At 43.0% G+C, this 23822-nt stretch overlaps 1 protein-coding gene across 1 annotated transcript in view; it reads right to left on the bottom strand.

The window, feature by feature from the left end:
* The window catches only part of PKD1L1 (polycystin 1 like 1, transient receptor potential channel interacting), a 1739639-nt gene that overhangs the window by 1003103 nt on the left and 712714 nt on the right, over positions 1–23822 (bottom strand). Inside the window, exon 19 of the mRNA XM_086964902.1 lies at positions 20472–20711. Within this exon, the coding sequence (XP_086821028.1) occupies positions 20472–20711 (240 nt within the window). The remainder of the gene's footprint in view (positions 1–20471; positions 20712–23822) is intronic.

The raw sequence follows: 23822 nt of genomic DNA, 5'->3' as shown, positions 1-23822 counted from the left end.
TTGACCTCACAGCGGTGCCTGTTGGAATTATGAAGTGCAGAAAGAAAGGTGTACTTAAGGAGTTTGTGGACAGTGATACACAACAGTGAGCTTGTAACTCGGATGCAATAACTCTGTGCAAGGTGAGATCGTGAAAAACCGCCCTTAGTAATCGCCTTAAAAATATCCAAAGTCGTAAGAATTTGTTTATAATTGCTGTAAGTGCACTGCTTAAGTATAATTGCTGTAAGTGCACTGCTTAAGAATAATATGTGGGGCTCTTAAAAGATACAATGAGAACTTAATTTCCCCTTAGAATTTCTGATTTGTTAGTTCAATTTTATATGTCCCTTACTTCAAATAGGAATAGCATTTATTACCTGGATAGGATTGCATTTGAGGCACTTACCGGCATCTATCAAGGTTTGATGGTCTTACCATGGGTGCAGTGCATCAGCTGTAGTAGTGGACAAACCCCCAGATGAGTAGAGGATTGCCACTGAATTCTGGTGGTGCAGACATTGAGGTCAAGTGCCCTTTACACACTCCTTAACACTATAACATGGACGAGTGTCTACCCTTCACCGGCCTTGCCTCGGATGTACTGAAGCAGAGTGAGGAGTGAGCAGCCAATACGTAACCTGTGCAACAAACCGGCTCGCATTTTCCATCGCATTCTAACCCGTCAGGAGACTTTGTTCTCAATGCATAGTGCGGTGCTTCTTTAAAGAGAGTATTTGAAGCGCCTGTGATTCAGCTCTGTATGACCCGAACTGGTCTTGAGTCCCTCACCACGGTTGCTCCAATTGAAACAGCGCACGCCTCTTGCTTCCTGCAGCAGGCAGCGGCTGCGTGTTCCTTTGAGCCCGGTCCTTCACTGCAAAGTTGGTGATCCTGTGACACGCCCGTATCCTACTCCCTCGCTTCTCCATGCCGCTGCAGGGAAGAGCTGCTGCTGCCTGCCTCCTCCATGCTCGGAGGAACAGGAGCCAGTGCCTCGCTGTCCAGGGGCACACTGTAGAGGCTGTTCTGCTACACACTTTGCCTTCAGCAGGCAAATGCCTGGGATGTGTTTGACACACGCCTGCCATTGCCCAGGCCCATTAAAGTGCGGCCGCGAACGAAAGTGAAAGCGCCAGTGTCAAACTATTACTGGTGGGGTGAGGCGGGAGGGAGGGGCCGTTTATGGCGGTGCGCGCTCCCGCAAGGGAATCGCCAAAACGTGCATGCGCTGCCATGCTAAGCAATGCAGCGCGTGCGTGTTTTTAAGGCAAAAACGGAATCGATTACATGAGGTTCACTCCTATGCAGCGCATGCGCGCTGCGTAGGCGAGACCTAAAAAGCAGCTATATGTGCATTCGTGTGATCCCCAGTCGCCTGTTTGCTGTCACAATTAGTCAAAGTATGCAATGTCTTAGATATGCCGATGAAATAAGTTGTTTAAAGACCAGAGATTTTACATTGGACTTTATCACATATCATAAAATCTACAGAGCTTGTCAGGGGAGTATGAAGTCAAATTGACACGGATACCAACACCAGATTTCCCCTCTGCTCCACAGCACACTTTGTCTACCTTTTCCAGAAGCTAGATATAGATAGAGTCCCAACAGTTAATAACCTGGTAGTATAAATAGAGTCTACGATAACCGTGGAGGAAAAGTTGAATGTTGTGAGAAGTCTCATTTGGTGACATATTTACCTGCTCTGCAGGAACAACCCTTTTACCTCCAAGGTACATCTGGTCAGAGTGGTGAAAAAGGAAATATATTACAACAATGTAAGTAGGACTGTCACTTGGCCTACTACATAGTTTTCACATGATGCAAAATCAGGCAGCCAGGATTTTCATTGAACAAATGATACACAAGCCCCTGCAGCAAGAAAATGCCAATGGTACAGTTTTGGAAAGCAGAGCAAAGGGTAGATTTGTCCCAACCACTTATTGTGTGGTTTTAAACTACAGCTACTGCTGTAGGGACATTTAATGTGTATTATTTGTTTGGAAAATGGTATTACAAAATGTATTAGCATAAAGTTAGTGTGGGCTAAAACAACTAGCAGTGTAGCTACACAGCAATCGTCCTGTATACTTCAAGCAGTTCTGGCAAATAAGAAATGTTCCACTTGAACTATACCATAGAAGATTCGATTGATACACATTTTTGTCTTGAAGAACATAGTTCATCACACTTCAAAACATCTCTGCTCTCCAGGCCTTCAAAGGGTCCTCACACAAAGCACACAACGGAGGGTTTGTCACAGAGGTGCACAGCTATCACTGAATAGAATCTGTCAACTCCTTTTTGTTTTGAAGAGCAAACCACAGAAATACATTGGTGCCCTTTCCCCAAGAGAAACCTAAACCAAGTGTTGGCTGTGTTCATTTGAAGGTCGAAGTGGGTGGGGACTGGAAGGTGGAGTGAGTTGGGTCATAGAGGAGAGATTCACTAATGAGATAGGAATATACCATCTTGCTTTCTGGGCACCTGGAACTCTGGGACAGTTCTGACGATACAAAGCTTACGCAAATAAGCAAGGTACAGCCCTATTTAGTTCTCAAACATTTACATTGCTAAGTTTGTGAACACCCTTGCCCACTTAAAGTGGCATGCGTCATCACGGCATTCCTCATCCAGCACCAAGAAGTCTCCTGGGGTTTTCTGGTGTCCCAAACGATCATTATCATGGTGTTAACAGTCCTCAAGTTGATTGAGAATGTATTTAAGTGTGTGACACCTTATTTTAAAATTTTGTGAAAGTGGGTTAGCTTTGGTATCTTTAATTCTTGCCACTACCACAGTATTATGAAGGAGTGGGCTTATCTACTTTGCCTGCCATGTCATCTGCATCTATATAACAGGCACTCCCCAGACTCTCTTTTGTGTCACCCTTTGGTGGCACTACCTTTTATGTAACACCCAGTTCTCTCATGTTTCTGTAAAACTACTGCCAATCACCTGTAATAAGAGTTAATCATTCACATTTATCTCTGTGTAAATCATCCTTTATTTTGGTGGTATTTCGTAGTTTGAAATTACATCATTTCATGCTACACGGTTTTGCTTGGGCACTCGCCATTTTACAGACCCTCCAGGATATTGCGGCATGGATTAGCAAGTTTAGGGGCACAAATATGGAAATTTAGCAGCATTTTTGCAGCACTTTAACTCATTTTCATCCATGTTCAGCCTTAAAACAATGGAAACTGTTTTAGCAGAGTATTCCACTTTAACGGAAGAGCCGCCGCTGATCTTATCACTGCCTTAAGAGTGTATGTGCATTTTCAGAGTAATCCTTGAAATTCGAAAGGGTTTCAGAACAATGATATGTCATGGACATGCATAGTTTGCACTCTATCTTTTTCTCTTTGACCACTATGGCTCGAAATACTGCATTTGTATTTTCACACCCGTAATTACGTTTTTTTTTTCTTTTCTTTCTCTGAGGTTTTTTATATAGCGCGAACTTGACCGGAAAGTATTCGGTATCAGAGCGCTTTACATGAGCACCAGTTGCGTTACACAAGGACGCGTTTTCTTTTGTTATGCAAGGGGAGATTAATTGATTTGCCCAGAATCACAGGATGTTGATCATAGTTGCCGAGACTCGAACCTGGTTCCCCAGATTTGAGGTTGACCCCTGGCCATTATGCCACAGTCTCTCTTTGAGGGTATTGGTAATTCCAGGAATGCTGTGGTATTCCGAGTTGAAACCTCAGAGTCTCTTTAGAAATGGGTGCTAGAAAAGGAATCATTTTAGAAATAAAAAGCTGGAGCTGACGGGATAAAGACGACTTCTTTATTTTCAAAGTAACAACGGAGAAAACCCGACCAGCAGAGCCGAGTTAGAATCTATATCTAACGGCTGTGTGAGAGAACTCTGGGCTTGGAGGCACGAGGGAACCTCCACTACGAGCTCAGAGAAACTCACAAGCAAGCACGAGGAGATAGGAGCGTACAATAAACATAACATCTCTTTTCCTTTAACATAAAAATGATGACATGAATGAACATAATATTAAATGTATATACACATAAATGATTCTAGCACTGTGTCATGGAATATTGTGTGGTGAAAGACTAAAGGTAAAAACAATCAAAATTTTTAACATTTATATACGAGTGGTAAAAATAATGAAACTACAATCACTACCCACTCCTTTCCTAAATATCTAAACAAAATCTTTTAAATACACGGGTGACATTCGCTTACGAATTGGTCTATTAGTCTTTTTATCAACAATTTCTGATGGTAAAGCTTGTGACTGTGAAAAATGAAGGTAGGGTTGCCTATCTTTCTTTTATATAAGGCTACTCTTTGAAGATTCCATGTCTGACCATTCTGTAATCTAACATAGTTACCAGATACTGGCTTAACCTGAAAAGGCCCTCTGAATTGGTTGAAAATGTTATGCGTACCACCAGGTTTGACCTTAACCAGATCACCCTTAGATATGTTTGTTTTACTGGTAACATGTGAACGATGATCAACCACCAGATCTGGTTTTTGTAACCACGTAGGAACCAATTTTGTACCAGCTCGCCTCCCTCTCATAAGTTCAAAGGGTGTTTTTGTCATGTTTTGGTGTATTGTGGTACGATACGCCCAAAGCATTTCTTTTATCTCCTTTTGAACAGACCGATTAGATGCCAAAGCAAGTTGCATAGTACCTTTGACTAATCTATTCACTCTCTCGGATAAATCATTGCTTTGGGGATTGTATAGTGCGGTGCGTAAATATTTCAAACCTACATGATTGAAGTAATTGTTCATTTCCCTAGAAGTGAGTTGTGTACCGTTGTCTGATAGAATCATAGCGGGAATACCTTCTCTTCTGAAAATGTCAGTAAGTACCTTAATGGTGGACTGTGTATTAATACTGTTCATGAATGCAACTTCCACCAACCTTGAAGTAGAGTCTACTAACACCAGAGCAAATGTATCACTGTCTTGTAGTTCATGAAAAGGACCAATAAAATCAATGCAAACCTTTTGCCACAAACCTTCTTCAGACACCACCTGTCCATAGGAATGAGTACTTGCACCTACTTGAAGCCTTTTCTCGGATTCCCTGCAGACCTCACATTGTTATATCCATAATTTGACTTGGCAATCCATGCCTGGCAACCACAGGTTTTCTTTAATACGTCTGGCAGTGAGGGTCTGGCCTAAATGACCTTCGTGAGCCAAGGCAATAATGCGAGACCTGAGAGACTCCGGTGGTATGTACTTCTCACCTCTTACCAAGATAACCTCTCCCTGCGTGGAAATCTCATGTTGTAGTTGGACATAGGGTCTGAGAGTGGGTGACACTGTACTCTGTCTAGATACGCCTTCTTTGCACATTTTAACTAAGTTTCCCATGAGGGGATCTTTCCTCATGGCTTCCATCCACTCATCTTTGGATATGGATCTAGAGATATCTTCTGTAAGATCTTCTAAATAAGCAACTACACTTTCGGTTACTAGTTCCTGTGGGTCAACTTTTGTGTCTGGCAATCTTGATAGGCAATCTGCAACACTATTACACCACACAGGTACATATTCAACATTACACATGAAATCTTGGACACTGACTGCTAACCTGGCTAGTCTTCCTGAACAATTTTTAATACCCCCAGGGGCCAACACTTTTAATAAAGGTTTGTGGTCGGTCCTGGGCGTGAATGAAATTCCCCACAAATAAACTCTAAAATACCTAGTAGCCCATGCAACCGCCAGCGCCTCTCGCTCAATGACAGAATTTCTTTCAGTCTCAGTCAATGAGCGAGATGCAAAGGTAACCTTGTTTTGCTGTCCAGCATGTTTTTGCATAAGGACGGCTCCAATGCCTACAGAACTAGCATCTACAGTCAGAACAATAGGTAAAGATGGTACAAAACTGAAAAGAATATTTGCATTTACAATGTTTTCCTTAATCAAGATAAAAGCATTTTTTTTCAGTTCCACAAGCAAATGTTTTTCCCTTTCTCAAAATATTCCTCAAGGGTTCAACTATCTCTGCAAACTTTTTCACAGATTTTTCATAGTATTCTACCATGACCATGAATAATCTTAATTTATCTTTATCGTTCGGTTGTGTTACATTAAGTATGGCACTGACCAAGTCATGTTTGGTTTGAATTCCATTTCCACTGACATGGTATCCGAGGTAGTCTACCTCTGGCAGCGACAACGGATTTATCTTTGCGTAGAGTCAAACCAGCCCTAACTAGACATGTTAAAACTTTGTCCAAGATTGAGTTGTGGTCGATGGAATCCAGACCATCGATTAAAATGTCATCTTGGAAAAAGACTACACGCTCAATATTCTTCAGAATGTCTGTAATGATTCTCTAAAAGGTACTGGCAGTAGAACATAACCCAAACAGAAGTCTCTTAAATTGATACGTGCCTTCAGGGGTGATAAATGAAGTATACTCCTTTGAATTTGGATGAAGTTTAATTTGGTGGTTGGCACTGCGTAAGCCGAGCTTTGAGAATACGTTCCCACTAGCCAAACCTAAAACAATATCATTGATGTTGGGAAGGGGAAATTGTCCATTATGACTGCCTTGTTCAAGCTTCTCATGTCCACACAGAAACGCAAGGAGCCATCGTGTTTCTGTGTGATCAAGACCGGAGATAGCCATTGCGTGGCTTTCACAGACTCAATGATATCATCATCAAGCATTTGCTTGATCATTTTTTTAACCTCAAGTCTAGCAGATAGTGGTATTTTGCGTGTGACATGCTTGACTGGTACAAAATTCTTTTTGAGTTTAATAACATGTTGATAGCCGATGGCCTCTCCTAACACTGCATCAAATACTTTTTCATGTTTAGTCAAAATGGTTTCCAAATCACTATTTTCCCTATTATTGCACATTACTGATGGGTCACTGCTAGGATCCACTCTGATATTTAAGTCATATTGATGCAACCAACCTAAAATGGCAGGGCCATGAGGGGGAAACATACATTTTACCATGGATAACTCTACCTTTAAAAGTAATGCATGTCCGAAAAAAACCTCGTACTCCAATGCTTGCCCCCTGGTAACCTTTCAAAATGACATCTGATGCTATTAAGTCAGCCATATTACAAGAGGCATCATACAACTTCTTAGGGATTATGGTATACAATGAACCAGTATCCACCATAAGTAATGGAGTTTGCCCATTTACATCAAAATCCGCTTTTGGGCGGGACAAAACAATGTTGTCATTACTATTAAGGTTGTTGTCACATGTAACCATCATGATTTCGGTCTCATCGTCAGTTTCGTCACACTCTATCATGGCAACTTTTCTAGTGGGATTTGCTTTACACATACGAGCAAATTGTCCTTTCTTTCCACATTTTAAATACTCTGTTGTCAAAGCGAAACAATTTTTAGAATCTGCCAAATGAAAATAACTACCACATCTATGGCATGAGCGTGCATTTTGTTTATACCTGGTAGGCATCGAGGGTTTATTATTAGAAGAAGGGCCTTTGCCCCTTCTAGATGACAAATTTTGTGTTTGCTTTGCATGTATGGGATTTACCGATTCATTGGAGGTAGAATCAGTCTGTATTGTGGAAACTTCTGAATTGTTAGCTTTTTGTATCATTTTAACTCTTCCATGCACCTATCATTTTCTTCCGCTACTTTTGCGATAGCAAAATCCTCTGTAAGGGAAGGATTTCTAGCTGCCCATAACTTTTCTTGAGTTTTTTTACTATAACACTGCACAATCAATTGATCCCTGATCATATCGTCTTGCATGTTACCAAAAATGACATTTCATGGATAATTCTCTTAATCTAGAAACAAAATCATCAATAGACTCAATTTTTTTTTTTTGGCTGTGTATAGAATTTATGTCTTCGCATGGCTATAGTCTCCTGTTTAGCAAACCTTGTGCGTAACCTAAACAAAGTATCTTTGTAAACATCATATAGCTCAAGTGGTGACATTGGAAGGTATTTAAAGATTCTTTGACCCTCTTTTCCTAAAGCCTTTTAATGAGTGGTGTTGGACTTCCGATGAGGTGGGGGCGCTGTGAGTGCCGCGCTACGATGCCAAGCCAAACTCCGAAGGCAAAGAGATCGGGAGCCTCTATGCAGTGCCTTTATGGAGATTGGAAGCCTCTACGCGGTGCGCTCGGGTAAGTCAAAATGTGCTGCACATGCTGCAGTGCTCTGAAATAACAATAAGATGACGTACCTTGATCTTGCCGATATTTTGTAATAGGCACTTCTCTGTACCTTGATGTCGCTAATACTTTTTTGTTGTATGCTGTCGGGTTTTCTCTCCGCGCTGTTCTCCTGAGTTGCGTGTTGTGCTCCGAAACTGCTTCCGAAATATTTGTAGTAAGCAATAATCCGGCTACATGGCGTGAGTTTGAGCGTCGCCATAAAATGTTATAAATAAAAAGCTGGAGCTGACGAATAAAGACGACTTCTTTATTAACAAAGTAACAACGGAGAAAACCCAACCAGCAGAGCTGAGTTAGAATCTATATCTAACTGCTGTTTGAGAGAACTCTGGGCTCGGAGGCACGAGGGAACCGCCACCACAAGCTCAGAGAACCTCACGAGCCAGCACGAGGAGATAGGAGCATACAATAAACATAACAAATCACCTACTTCACCTGATTACCATGGTGAGTCTGCATTCTGGGGCAGTTTCCACCCGGATATTTTTTCAGCTTTCAGTTGGTGTAAGGTCCAGCTGGAAAAAACAGGATATGTGGTATTCATTAACCCAGATTCAGTGGGTATCTCCTGCATTCCGAATGAATCAAGGTTGCCCCTTTTTTTGGAAGTTTTATATAGGTATTGGAGCGCTTTTTCGAGATGGGGGCCTAAGGGTAGAAAGCATATATATACTAATGGGGGTAAAGTGCCACCCGCATCATCCTCACAATATATGATAAGATTTAGCTCATTTGGTATAGTTGGTTGGTATATGCTAATTAGCCTTTTGAGAATGCAATGTTATAAATCAGAGATTTGCTCAGTTCTTTTTTCCAGTGGAATAAAAACTGCTACTTTGTTCAAGTGCTTAATATAGGACATGGGAGTGTTTACGTCAGACTGAATCATTACAACATGTTTTTTTTTCCAAACCGACACGGGCACCTGTCAAGTAACCGACGTACACCGGCCTGTCAAAGGCCTGTTTAGCCATCTTTCCGAAGTCTTAGTGAGTGATAAAAGATTAAAGGGTCTCAGACACTTGTAGTTTAGTTTCACATATTCTGGCAGAAACGTGTCTAATCTGTCCCTCGGTTTCCTAACCTCACAGATATGACTGACTTCAGCTTCTGTGCCGTAACAGGGATCTTTTAGCACTTGATTTCTCTTTTTTCTGGCTATAATAGTTTTATGAACTGTGTGGTGATACCATGGTTTCTGGCCAAGGCAATTACCTTTCCACAGGCAGCTAATACGATACGGCTGTACAGCGCCATTTTAAGGGGTGGCGTAGGCACGTACAGCCCAAAAAATTTCATTTTTTTATGCCTACCGGGAGACTCTTTTTCGCCGCCGGTTTGTGAAATATCGCGGCCGTAGCGCTTGCCAGCAGATTTCACAATTTTTTTGTGAATCGAGAAATCACAAAATGATGAAGGGCCTGATTTTACACAGGTGAGCAATAAAGGCGGATAATTCACTCTTTGTACATGTTATTGAAGATTGTTTTTCAATATCTAGATAGTACAAACAGAGCATAAAAGGTAGAGCACCCAGAGGGTGTCATGGAACCAGAGCCTGAGGACTGTGTATTGGATTGTAACTGTAAAGTCCAGCGACCAGTGTAAAATACCCTCACCTACACACAAAATGAATTTATTGATTGCTAATAGGTTAAGGGTGAATAAGGTGTGGTTAGTACCAAGTAGCGGCTTCCTTCACATTACAAAACTGTCATATGGGTCATCAAGTTTCAGATCATTCTTCCATTGGTACTGGAAGTAGTGGTGAAGGAGGTGCAGCAGCACCCCTAAAATAACCTTGCAAGAGTAAAATAAGCAATAAACAGGACTTTCATTATTGGACACAGTGCAGGGTTTACTGAAAGCACGTCTGGTAGTTCGGCAGACCTGTGTTCAATTGCTCGAGCCTGCAATGTCTGGAGAAGGTGAGTGAGGGAGAGCCAGAGCCGCGCTGCACCCGCTTGACTCACCTGGAGTTCGGGAGTTGCCGCATTGTGCGGGGCGAATCAAGGCGGGAAGAGGCAGTGGAGGTCACCTGAACAGTTGGAGCTGCCCACGGGGCATCAAGGACAGGCAGGTATCTGGGGGCGAGACCAGGCCAGGGGGCCACCCACTGAGGCAGAAGAGCAGGCGGCATTAGGCAGGTGCTGCTTGTCCCGGTAAGGGAAAACCACAGGGAGACAAGTGGGACCACCATTAACCCCCCCCCCACTGCCAACCTCTCCGGTCACACTCCACTGATACCTCTCCGGTTACTCATGTCCCACCCTCTGCCAACCCCTCCAGACACTGCTAGGTGGGCAAACAAAGGGGCCCAATCTTGCTGCAGGGGCTGGAGACTGGTCATTAGTTGCCTGAGGAGGTTGCCAGGGCGGGGTGCCGCCAGGGCTGTGGAGAGCCTTACATGGCTGCCAGGTCCTGCCTAGGGGTCTCAGCCACAGTCAGAGTATGAAAAAGTATTGACAAAGCCCAACACACTCAGCTGGCTGGTGCAGCAAGAGTAACCAGACCCACTGAACTAGCTAGAACCGACAGATCCCCCGCTGAACCACACCAAATGAAACAAAGATACTCCAGAAAAAACTGGAAAACAGAATAACCTGGAGAACAGCAATCATTGACAAACAATGCAAACGCCCTGCACACATCTGGAAACTTTTTTACAAACTAACGTTTAATCTGGGAGACGGGATTGTAGATAAAAAATACAAACAAGCCAGCTTGCAACAGGGGAGGAAAATGACCAAAAGGAGACCAGGGATCAAAACATCCTCTAGCAAACCCCATACCACAAGAACACCATCTATGGAGCCACAAGCCCAGCTTGAGTCCACCCCTGTCGTACTTTCAAACTCCAACGCTATGACAATTTGCAAGTATTTCCTACCAAAGCCTGCTTCGCTAAGAACACTAGCGAAAGGGGAACCATTCAACAAGGCTACATCACGCAAACCATCCTCAGCAGAAAAGGTGAAGCAACAAATAAACAACGGCCAGAGCCAGGAACTAAACTCGCACTATTGTGAGAAGTTGGCAAATGGAAGATCCCTCTAGACCGGCCTTCAGTTTTGAAACTCCCGGAGAATGAGTCAGGGCAAGGAAATCTCGAAATCTTATATCATTGCGTTGGACGCCCGAAAAGGCAACACGCAAAACACAGAAGGGAAAAGCAAGGAAACACTTCAGGTGGGACGCAGCCGCTCCTCCAGTGATCTGGCCCTATCACAGAGCCCATCAGTGATAAAGCCCTACACTCTCAATCAATTATTGCCTCTTTTGGGACTGGGAGACAATAGCCCCCTGGGTATCCTGAATTCTTCCTATCTATTTGGCAAGACAATTTTCACAACACAACCCCCACCGAAACTCTCTTTTATCCTCAATAATCTCAATGCTGTTGGCCGCTGACATGGCAAACACGAAAACTAGAAATTCAAATGGACACCATGCAGGCAATAGCAATACTTATAATGAACATAACAGACAAAATTAATAATTTAGAAGGGAAACTGGACATGTTAAAGATTTAGCATTCTGCAATATATTCATGCCTTCCTATTGTCGAGAAGCTCAGCTCTCTGCCAGAAGTTTTTACACCAATAGTCAAAGAGCTAAAACAAAGACAAACAATGATCACAGACCTCCTGGGCCAATCCTCATAAGACAGGGTCCCAACTAAAGTACAAAACAATGTAAGCAACAACATAGCCACCCTCCCTAATCTCGCTGCAGTCGACAAAAATGAGGAGCTCAAATCAAATTCCACAGAATCAATGTTTAGAAGTCAAGTACCCAACCTGCGTTAAAAACCAAGTTAGTGATCTTATCTCAGGACCAGTCACCCGCCGACCTCCTCACCTCCTCACAGCTGGCAACAGTGAGGAGTCGAAACAAAACCCATTATGACTCGACAGTAATGGGTAAAGCAGTGCTCAGCAGCAACGGGCTAATTGACAATTTCGAAGAGACTGTGGAACCATGTAAACTGCTATCCAGAAGAGCACCTGAAGAAGCAAGCAAAAAACACTAAACATTGGCACTGGGCAAAGGAATTACAACTGCGCCTGGAAATATCAGAATAGTAACCTGGGTCGCAAAACAGACCCAATGGTGGACCAACAACCAAAAACATTCAGGCCACAGAAACTCTATCCAATCTTTCAAAAGGTGGGGCCTATCATCAGTCAAGGTAATGACCAGCCAACTAAAGCACTTGCAGCACAACCATTTACAAGATCGTGCCCCAGAGGCGACCCTGCTGATGAAGGGCTGACGCAAGCCCCAGAGGAGTTTAATCACCCTTTACAAATAGACACAAAGGGCCCGATTCACAGAACTAACTTAAGACAAAATCCTAAAATTACTACCATTTCGGTATTCACAGAAGTTAGGAGTCCTAACTTTAGGACTCCTAAATGCCTTAAAGTTAGGATTTTTATCCGTTTAGGAGTAGTAAAGTTCTAACTTTACTACTCCTAAACTGAGAACAATCCTGTGTGGTGTTCATCTGTAGTGATGTCACTGGATTACTGTATGTGGTCACAAATGCTTTACACACTGCCTCTGAGATAAGTCTGTCTGCTCGTGCCAAGCTACCAAAGGGCTGAGCAGGGGTTATTTTAGGAGTGTACCTCCTTACCCTGACTAGAGGCAAGGGTCCCTATTTGTCACAAGTACCTACCTGTGCCAACTAGAGATCCCCAATCTAACAAATTGGCTAATACTTAACAGTGAATACACTGAGGGGAATATAACCGCAAAATGATCAAAACTGGTGCAGGAGCTGTACCATCTTCTGCTAGGCAAATCACTAAATCATCGGTTAGGGTCCAACACCAACTAAGGAGTAAAAAATCCAACAAAGGAAGAAGGTACTGAGACAAGCCAACCGCAACTAAAAACATGCGAGTAATGAAATAGCTCTTCACAATCGGCTGGCAGCCAGGAACTCGCACAAAAGAAATAGAAGTTATTTTAAAAGGCAACCAGAAGATTCCCAATGGCTGCACGTCTACAGTCTTCTAATCCTAAGTTGACAAGCAGAATTTTAGCTATACATCAACATGCTGTCCGGGCAAAGCCATGACAGTCAAAATAGAGTTCCAGGCCACACATGGATCAATCATGTGAAAATACTGAACTTTAAGTCTATCTCCAGCACCCTTCCAGACTACCAACGATCTTTTACAAACACCAGCCAGCATAACGTCACTGGAAAAATTGGGGCAAATCATATAATTACTGAAGAAACAACAGACACCTTTGATGTGCACAACCGTGTGCTAACAAGATTAAAGAACATCAGAAGCAACAGAGTCCAGGGGCTCAATGTCCTGCTTGGACACCTATTAAAAGAGGACTTCAAGTTCAGGGCAACTATACTTACCCCGTTTTAGCAATTTTGCATGACCATTACAGCAATCCCCGAAGACTGGAAAGGTTCCCTACTACAACTGATCCACAAAAAATGCGACACTGCAGATCCAACCAACTACAGGATGAAAGCCCTTCTGGATATTGAGACAAAGGCATATGCAAGTCTCCTTTGACAAGAACTACAAAACTAGGCTAACGAGGATGGAATACTACCAGCATATCAATCTGGCTTCATGGCTGGAGCCTCAACATTGGACAACATTCTAGCCCTAGCTTACCTGGTTGAACAGTCCACCCAGGAAAAACAGCGCCCCCTTTTTGCATGCTTCATAGACTATTCGGAGGCATTCGACTTTGTTAATAGGAATTTACTCTTGCAAAAACTACAAAACTGGGGGATTCCAACCATGCTGCTGAACGACATTATTGTCCTCTATACCAGAACCTGGGTACGCGTCAAACTAACCAGGAACACAGCAGCAAAGAAGGTGTACAGGGACCGAGGGCTGAAACAAGGTTGTGTATTGGCACCTTTACTTTTTAATTTATATACTGCAGAACTTGGTAAATCAAAACCAAAAGCCAACCTGTAGGCACCTAAGATCGTGCAGACCAGACTGTTCTTAATGCAGTATGGAGAAGATATGGTCTTAATGGACCACATGAAGACGGGTCTACAAAGAGCACGGAACCCATTAAGCATCTATAACGACGAAAATTAATCAACAGCCAATGCTAGTAAAACAAATGTAGTGATCTTTGGAAAATACGCAAACAAACTCAAATATGAATGGAGTATGGGTAAGCTGAAAATAACTAGAAAATTCTAAGTATAATTATTTGGGGGTTTATGGGTAACTAGTCTTCCGTGGGCAGTCTGCTAATTTCCGAGTGTTTAAACTGATTTTCCAGATAGCTGCCCACGTAAGGAATGCCTGAGTATGGATGGAATTTGGCCTAAACAAACAATCCTACGAACACTGGCCATCAATCATCTGCTACTATTGAGGGATACGTGCAGCTCCCCGAAATACAATAAAAGCAATCCTGAAAGAAATGTATACGAAAGGCAAAAATCCCGGGGCAGACTTCTTAACTACTTCCTGTACAGAACTGCACCTGGCCTGTCCAACCTGGGGGATTTTATTTATCAACGGGAATCTTAAAAAGTATTTTAAGGTAACAAGTAAGATTTTTATCTAAGCAAGTCGACCTGGGGCTCATAGAGTCCTCTAGCAGTAATATTGTGATCTTCCAGCTCATATAAGGATAAATCGAGTCAGCCATATCTTGACTCAGCACTGAAAAATCTATCTTAAAGCAAATCTGGTCAGCAGATTTATGGTCATGCCAATAAAAGATATAAACATTTGCTGGAAATCCCTCAAGGCGGTCACCTGCTGCAGATTGCGTCATCGGTACGAGGAGTGTTTGGCTCACCTAGTTTGCATCTGTCCACATCCGAGTCATGCACGCTGCACGTTATTGAAACCTTTGTTTTTAAAATACGGAACCTGCCCAAATGCAATGAAATGTCTTCTTAATTTAGAGACACCCCCCCAAGAGAACTGAACGGGCTAGCGAACTTTGCACATCAACTTAAAGAACTCATAAGCAGAGATCAAGCCTCGGTCTAAAGGTAGACCAAAAGCCCAAATTAGTGGGTACATATCAAATTTTATGGACTGTTACTTCTATGCCCTGTGTAACTGATCGAAATGTACTAAATGAAATGGTACAATGTGTTTACCAATGACCGAAGGCGGCGTGGGGAAGGGCATGCCATGCAAGGTCTTTTGTAACGATTCTGTAAAGACTTTCATTTTTATTTTATTTATGTCCTGTGTATTTCAAAGACAGGTCAAATTTTAGGTAAAGTACTACTTACTCTTTCAACATGGAAATTCGGGTTGAGGTGAATTTGTAATGATAACCAGGTGAAAATCTTGCTAGGACATAGGGTGCATGAAATGAAAGGTAGTAGGATGTCAAATGCTTTCTAATACACAACTAAACTGAAATAGTTATAAAAGGACTAATATTGCAAAGTACTTCAGCCGCAAAGCAAGTACAAACGAGGTTGGGCAGGTTTCTTTGTAATTCTGAAGTGTGAAGCCAAAAAAATATGTTAGCAGGACTAAAACAAAAGATACTTTACTTGTGGGTTGCATCAGGACCCCGCGCAAAATTCAGTGAAGACATCACGGACTTCATCACCCCACACGCGCTCCCCTCCAAAGACTACATCCTTCTGGGAGACCTCAACTTCCACCTTGAGAAGATCAACGACCGCAACACCGCCACCCTCTTGGACAACCTCGCCAACCTCGGACTTAAACAACTGGTCACTTCCCCCACCCACATCGCAGGTTACACACTCGACCCCATCTTCATCTCCAGCAACCATGTCTCTTTCAACCACACTACGGAGCTCCTCTGGACTGACCACAGCTGCGTCCACTTCACCTACAACAAGCCGAAACCCATCATCCACCTCCAACCAACTCTACAAAGAAACTGGAACAAAATCACCACGGAGCAGATCTCTACATCGCTCCTTCAAACCTCCCCAGCCCTCTCTTCTAACGCCAACGAAGCCGCCTCCAACCTCACCCTTTGGTTATCCAACACCGCCGACACCTTAGCACCACTGAAAAAACGCCAACACAAACTTGGCATCAAGAAGGCCTCATGGTTCAACGAGGACCTCAAGAAATCCAAGAAACTATGCCGCTCCCTTGAAAAGGCCTGGAAAAAAGACCCATCCACCAGCAACAAGGACGCCTTCAAAAACGCCATCCGTACTCACCACCAACTGATCCGAAAAGCCAAGAAAACAGCATTCAAGGATCGACTCGACAACAACGCCCACAACAGCAAGGAACTTTTCAACATCGTCAAGGAATTTTCCAACCCCTCGGCCAACTCCAACGACATCACCCCCTCTCAAACCCTCTGCGACTCCCTAGCCTCTTTTTTCCACAACAAGATTGCTGACATCCACAACAGCTTTGACAACCAACCCGGAAGCCAACCCACCCTACCATCAGCTGACTATCTTCCCCCCGTTAACACCCTTAACGCCTGGAACCCAATCACCACTGAGGACACCATCCGCCTGATGAATTCCATCCACTCTGGATCCCCCACAGACCCATGCCCTCACCACATCTTCAACAAAGCAGACTCCGTCATAGCTCCGCACCTCCGAGACGTCATCAACTGCTCCTTCACCTCCGCTACCTTCCCAGAAGACTGGAAACACGCTGAACTCACCGCCCTTCTGAAAAAACCAACAGCAGACCCCACCGAACTCAAAAACTACCGCCCCATCTCGCTTCTTCCATTCCCGGCCAAAGTCATCGAGAAAGCTGTCAACAACCAGCTCGCCGCCTTCCTCGAAGCCAACAAATCCCTCGACTCCTCACAATCTGGCTTCCGAGCAAAACACAGCACTGAGACCGCCCTCATCGCAGCAACAGACGACATCCGAACTCTACTGGACAATGGAGACACAGTCGCCCTCATCCTCCTCGACCTCTCTGCAGCCTTCGACACAGTCTGCCACAGCACCCTTTTACAGCGCCTCAGAAACATCGGAATCCAAGGAAAGGCACTGGAATGGATCACCTCGTTCCTCTCCGGAAGAACCCAGAGAGTCCGCCTCCCACCATTCAAGTCCGAGGCCTCTGAAATCATCTGCGGCGTACCACAAGGATCCTCACTCAGCCCCACCCTCTTCAATGTATACATGAGCCCCCTCGCGACCATAGCCCGCCAACACAACCTCAACATCATCTCTTACGCGGATGACACTCAACTGATCCTTTCTCTCACCAAGGACCCCAGCACCGCCAAAACTAACCTACACGAAGGAATGAAAGAAGTCGCCGAATGGATGAAACAAAGCCGTCTGAAACTGAACTCAGACAAAACAGAAGTCCTCATCTTAGGTAAATCCCCCTCTGCATGGGACGACTCCTGGTGGCCGGAAGCCCTCGGAAACGCACCCATCCCGACAGACCACGCACGGAACCTTGGCGTCATCCTAGATTCTTCACTCTCAATGAACAGACAAGTCAGCGCCGTATCCTCTTCCTGCTTCAACATCCTTCGCATGCTCAGAAAAACATTTCGCTGGATCCCCTCCGAAACAAGGAAAACAGTCACCCACGCTCTAGTCACGAGCCGACTGGACTACGGAAACACCCTCTACGCAGGTACCACCGCCAAACTCCAGAAGAAACTACAACGAATCCAAAACGCCTCAGCCAGGCTCATATTAGACATCCCATGCAACGAACACATCTCTGGCCACCTTAAAGACCTCCACTGGCTACCCGTCAATAAGAGGATTACTTTCCGACTGCTTACCCACGCACACAAATCACTCTACGACATCGGACCAGATTGCCTCAACTCTCGACTGTCCTTCTACACCCCCTCCCGCCAACTTCGCTCTTCCAGCCAAGCATTCGCCACTGTCCCTCGCATCAACAAAACCACCATGGGAGGCAGATCCTTCTCATACCTGGCTGCCAAAACATGGAACTCACTCCCCGCTTACCTTCGCCTCACCCAGAATCACCTAGCGTTCAGAAAACAACTTAAAACGTGGATATTTGACAAATAATCCCCCTCCCCTCCCCAAGCGCCTTGAAACCCTCTGGGTATGTAGTGCGCTATATAAATTTTATGACTTGACTTGACTTGACATTAATATTAAATATGTGCTGAAACCAGATTTCTGTATGTTCTCATTTGTGCACCATTTATGTTAAACAGTAACACTGCATCTTTGATGCAAATATAGTGGCTACTTCAATTCAATTCAATTCAAAGATAGCTTTATTCGGTATTTTGACAAAAAACCATAAAAGCAGACATAGATACAAAATACAAACGTGAGCAGACTAAATAACTTTCTCATTAAAAACTTCTTACAAAAATACACATCATATAGACAGAACAGATGAAGTTCTTAAAATGCATAAAAGAGTTCTAAAATTCATTAAAAAACTCATAAAATTCATACAATCTCCTGTATTATGTATTATTTGATGTGATTAGGCACAATATAATACAATTTTTACAATTTTTATCCATGAGGTCCTAGTCATTACACATGGTCCCTCTACATTTTACAGTGAAGGTCAAGAATTTTATCGCTGTCACTATGGTAAGTTCATCTTGCATCATATACAGTCTGACCAGTGCAGTTTTGCAAGTTCTCAAACCCCATGTCTTTAACAGTGGTAACAGGTATCTTTTTCTCCCCCACTGATAATACTTGCAGAAGAAAATGCAGTGTAGATTTGACTGCTTAGATAGATCGTCGCACGGGCATTTTATCAAATTCGCAGAGCAATCATTCGGAGCAGGAAATGTTATTAACCTGTAAAAAGACTCAGTCCTCATTCGTGTCAAAAGCATTCTATAGTAACACGAATAGGTTGGCGCCAGATATGCGTGAAGGCCCGAACCATGAAGGATGTTACGGTGGGCTACTATAGTAGACTTATGCCCGTCTAAATACCATCTCCTTTCCTCCAATAAGTCAAGGCATGCCACTTTTAAAGCTTTTTTTGATATTTGTGAACATGATGTGGGATTTAGATAGAGATCTGGTTTACCAATGGAGTTCAAGAACTTTTTCACATAGGCTAACCATGGCTGCTTACTAGAAGCGGATTGATTTAAACAGTCTTGGATTACTTCCCTGTTGAAACCTGTGTCTTCACATGTCCAGATCTTAAACCACAGCATCACTGGCGCTATCTTTATCAAATCAGTGATGTGGACTCTGTCAAGTTCGTTATGGCAGATGGTGGTAGATGTAGATCGAGGGACTGATAAGAGGTGCCTCAGGAAAGCATTTTCCACTGTTTGTATTTGTGTACAATCTGCCAATCCCCAAATGCCAGCCCCATATACAGCAGTAGACACACATTTAGCTGCGTAGATCTTGAGTAATATATCTACAGGTTTCCTGCCCAGTCTTTTAGCAAATTGTTTGAGAGCACCTATCGTGCGGGAAAAGGCCAGGTTCCGGGAGGTTATTGCTGTTGACCATGTGCCCCTGTTGTTGAATATGATACCTAGATACGAAAATGTTTTGGTCATAGCTATCTTTGTGTTGTTGACAAAGGTTTTACAATCTGGTATGTTTTTTCTCATTGTGCATGACATTGTGAATGTTTTTCCCTCATTTATATTTAAACCTCTCGTGCTCATAAAAGTTGAGAATCCCGTTAGCGCCTTCTGAAGGCCCAGCTGTGTGCGAGCCATGATCACCGCATCATCAGCATATAATAGTAACGGTACTGAGATGCCATTTATTTTAGGGTAATCCACTTCAAGATCATTTAAAAAGTCTGCTACCTCATTAATATATAAATTAAAAAGGAATGGCTACTTAAAGAGGTCATTTCAATGGCAGTACCATACCACCCAATGCTTTAGTCATACATTTGGGACCATGTTTTCCAAACTGCCCCAATGGAAACCTACTACTCCCCTACTATTCTCCTGTTGAATGTGCATGGCTCATTTACTAAATATATTCTTTGTATGATATTTGGAGTTTTCACTACCCCATGGACTTTGGTGAAATAGCTTTGACGGCAGCATCCTCAATCTGAAAATTGTTCTAGTATCATTGCATTCTTCCAGCGCTCTTCAGTGCTCCACTTCATAGGACAAATAAACACATTCATCATTTAGAAATCAATGTTCCAAATAATTTCAGAGAGGCAAAAAAGTGGCATTCGTTTTTACTTCAATCAACGCGGAACAAAGTATGTGACAAAGAACAAGTATTATTAGGAAAATAAGGCTACATCGAAAACACCATTCAAGTCATTGCTCTGGTACATAAACACAAGAGGGCATTTACACACACCATTAAAGAATGCTACTCTACTGACCTGTTGTATACGTGATTACTAATGTGTCCTCCAGCTCGGACAGTGCCATCTCCATAGGTCCATCGGTAAGCCACATTGGTACCAGAGTTTATTCTGCACACAAACGTCACGTTTTCATTGACTAACACCGATGGTTTTGCAAACAAGCTATTGGCAACAATTTTCCTCTGCACGGTGATCGGGTGGACATCTGATATGAAGTGGCTGACTGAGTTGGATGCATTAACTCTGACATTATATCTATGAAGAGAAAAATATGTAAAGACAATAGATGCGTTACAAAGAACAATTAGAAACAAACATTTATTTTTTCCTAATAAAGTAAAAATATGTAGCCACGAGTGGGCAACCCACCCTCGCTGCTCAGCTTCAGCAGGGTATGAAGCAGTTAGGCATGCAAACGGGGGTTTGGCGTGGTCAGTAAAACTGGGGGGGGGGGGGGGGGGGGCGGCGGTGGGTGCGCTTCAGATTTTCAGACCATCACGCTGGCATATCATGTCAATTATTAAATGCGAAGCAGCACATAAGGAGTGCTGAAGGCCCAGTGGAAAGGGAAAGGAATGCAAAAGGTGAGGGGTACTTAAACCATGTTTTAAGACCATCAAAACAGAGCCCAGAATATGTGTGTGTATTTTTGCCTGAGTGAGTATTTAAAAATTCCAGGTGAAACAGACATCTTACTCTGTCCCATTGAAAGCTTCTGTACCCTACTATATATTAATATACATTTATTGGGGATGGGGGGGGGGGGTAAATTCAAACCAAAGCCCCTGAATCTACGACCCTGCATGCAAAAGCCATTATCTGAGCCTGTTGTGTACATTTGCAACCGAGATTACTTGCAGAAAATTCATTGGTTTTCATTGGTGTAGGGCAGCCTTTTTCCATGCACTAAATCTTAGAGTATATAATTACCTGCAGAACATCTCTAAAATCACAGCCAGGAACTAGGTCAGGAAGTAAACGACCGAACAGGACCTTAAAATCACCAGGCCAGTACACTATTGATTTATACATACATATCTGAACTCAGGATCAAATTAAAATTATATTTTCTCTATTAATGCTCAAAAGAATTTGTACCCACAAACTGTGATTTCAATTTCATATATGATTTAATGTTGCAAATTGTGAGTAACATTTTGTTTCAGCTAATTATAAATAAGCTTTAAAATGAAACAAAATATACGAGCAGAAAGACATACAAACAGGAATTTCATGCAAGGTTGGACAAGTTAAAAAAGGAGAATGAGGCCAATAACCACTCAAATACAATTCATGGCCCTATGATGCACAGAATCACAATTAAAAGGCACAGCATACTTAACACAATTATTTATCAATCCTGCTAATGTAATAGACTTGTACAGGGTTGTCCTTTGCTAATTCGTAAGAGTGCTACCATAGGTGAACAGAGTTAAAACAAAGTCAAAGGAAAATGCCTCACCATTACCAAATACCAAGATCACAGTAGTAAATCTAAAACTAAGGGCCTAATTTAGATCTTGGCTGAGGGCTCTGTCACACCAAATAAAAATCCCATTATATCCTAAAATGATCGTAATACGGCAGACGGGATATCCGTCATGTTTGAGACGGAGTATTCCATCCACTGAGATCTAAATAAGGCCCTTAGTGCTATCAAGATTATGTTTAAACAACTTCCCAAATGGGGATAAATAAAGAAGTTAGACTTGCTAAAAACATGGCAAATGTTTGTGTCTAGCTAAAAATCGATGGTGCTTAGACAAACCTAGATAGGGAATGCAAATTGTCATAAAGTATGCTGCATAAGCAAAGGACGCAGATGTCACAGCTGGCTATCTCTGGCCCATAAAGGGAATATGGACTTTTAAGAAATGTTCCCTGTTATTCCCAGGCAGCAGAGATATATGAAGTAACTAGCCATTAGAGGGCCTCTGAGCCGGCATGGAGGTAAAACGACAAAGCTGTGTTGCAGTGCCTTATATTGTGCTTGAAGAAAAATGGCCCGAGATACTCTTTTTTTTCTGGCAAAGACTTCGTATAAAGAGGAATTTGAAGTGGAGCAGGGATTTGTCCCCAACTTGTTAAAAGTCCAAATGGCTGACATTGAACTGGTTCCTTGCCAATATTTTGTGAACGTTTTAACTGGCAGTATTTGATGAATACTGCCCTTTTCACAGCCGTAAAAAGGCTATCCATGTAGTGTTGCAAATTGTGAAAAATTGGGATGTTGGTTGAGTGGGGTGTTAATCCTACTCAAGTAACAGCTACATTCCCTGCCAGGGAGAACCACAAAAGTCCCTAAATAAACCTGCACTTAACTCTACGGGTAGCTTGGCACCAAGCAGTTAGGCTTAACTTAGAGGTAATGTGCAAAGTATTTTTGCAGTACACAAGCAGAAATAAAGTGAAAACACAAGAAAAATCTCACACCAACTCGGAAAAATAGAATATATTTGAATAAATTATTTGGTGCCAAAATGACAAGAAATATCAAGTAGTAGAACAAGAGTTATTAATTTTTTATGTTTAAGGTAAAAACTAGTGCCGAGGAGATCAAAGAGCCAACCGCGGACATCTAGTCATGTGAGACCAGGTTCCAATAAAAAAATATGGCCGACCGCAATGGAGTGAGAGTTGGATAAAAAAAGTTGATTGGGCTCAGACGGGGCATAATTTCGGACTAAGAAGTTACAAGAAAAATGTTCTGAGAAGTTACAATTCAGCAGGGTAAGTCTGCAGGCAATTTCTGAGAAGGGAACATCGTCATCAGAGCCGCTGGACCAAGTCCCGGTTTTTTGGAAGTCGAAAATCTCCAGCGTGAAGAGGCTGGAAACTATAGCTGATGAAAATGCAATATGTCCGGATACCTATTTGGTGAAGGTCCACTGAACAGGATTTGCTACTGCATAGAAGAATGCAGCAGGAGCATCTTTGAAACGGAAACAGGCAGGAACAGGAAAAAATACAGGCAAAGATATGGGGGAAAACAGAAAAACAGGCACAGTTCTAATACAGTACAGTTATAATAAATACAGAAAAACAGTGACCGAGACGAAAAACCGAACAGAAAACAGGCACAATACAGTGAAACCAGCAGAAGAGCAAGGCTCTCCCACTGGACCACCAGGGATGAGGCGCAGGCAGGAGCTTGCAGGTAGAAGAAGGCCTCAAACCCCTAACAATCCAGAGCACAGCATGGGCAGCGGTACTTACCAGCGAACTTGCAGGGGGAGAGAGCAGGTCCCTGACCAGGAACAACCACATTAAGGCACATCCAAACAATCCACTGCAATAGCGATTCTCACACACTATACCTTTAGCTAACACCAGGTCTCAGAGATAATGGAACCCAAGAAAGGAATG

The sequence above is a fragment of the Lissotriton vulgaris genome, chromosome 4_1 (genome assembly GCF_964263255.1).
Source record: "Lissotriton vulgaris chromosome 4_1, aLisVul1.2, whole genome shotgun sequence".
Lineage (NCBI taxonomy): Eukaryota > Metazoa > Chordata > Amphibia > Caudata > Salamandridae > Lissotriton > Lissotriton vulgaris.
Note: the sequence above shows the minus strand (reverse complement) of the source record. Positions and strands in the feature narration are given on the sequence as shown.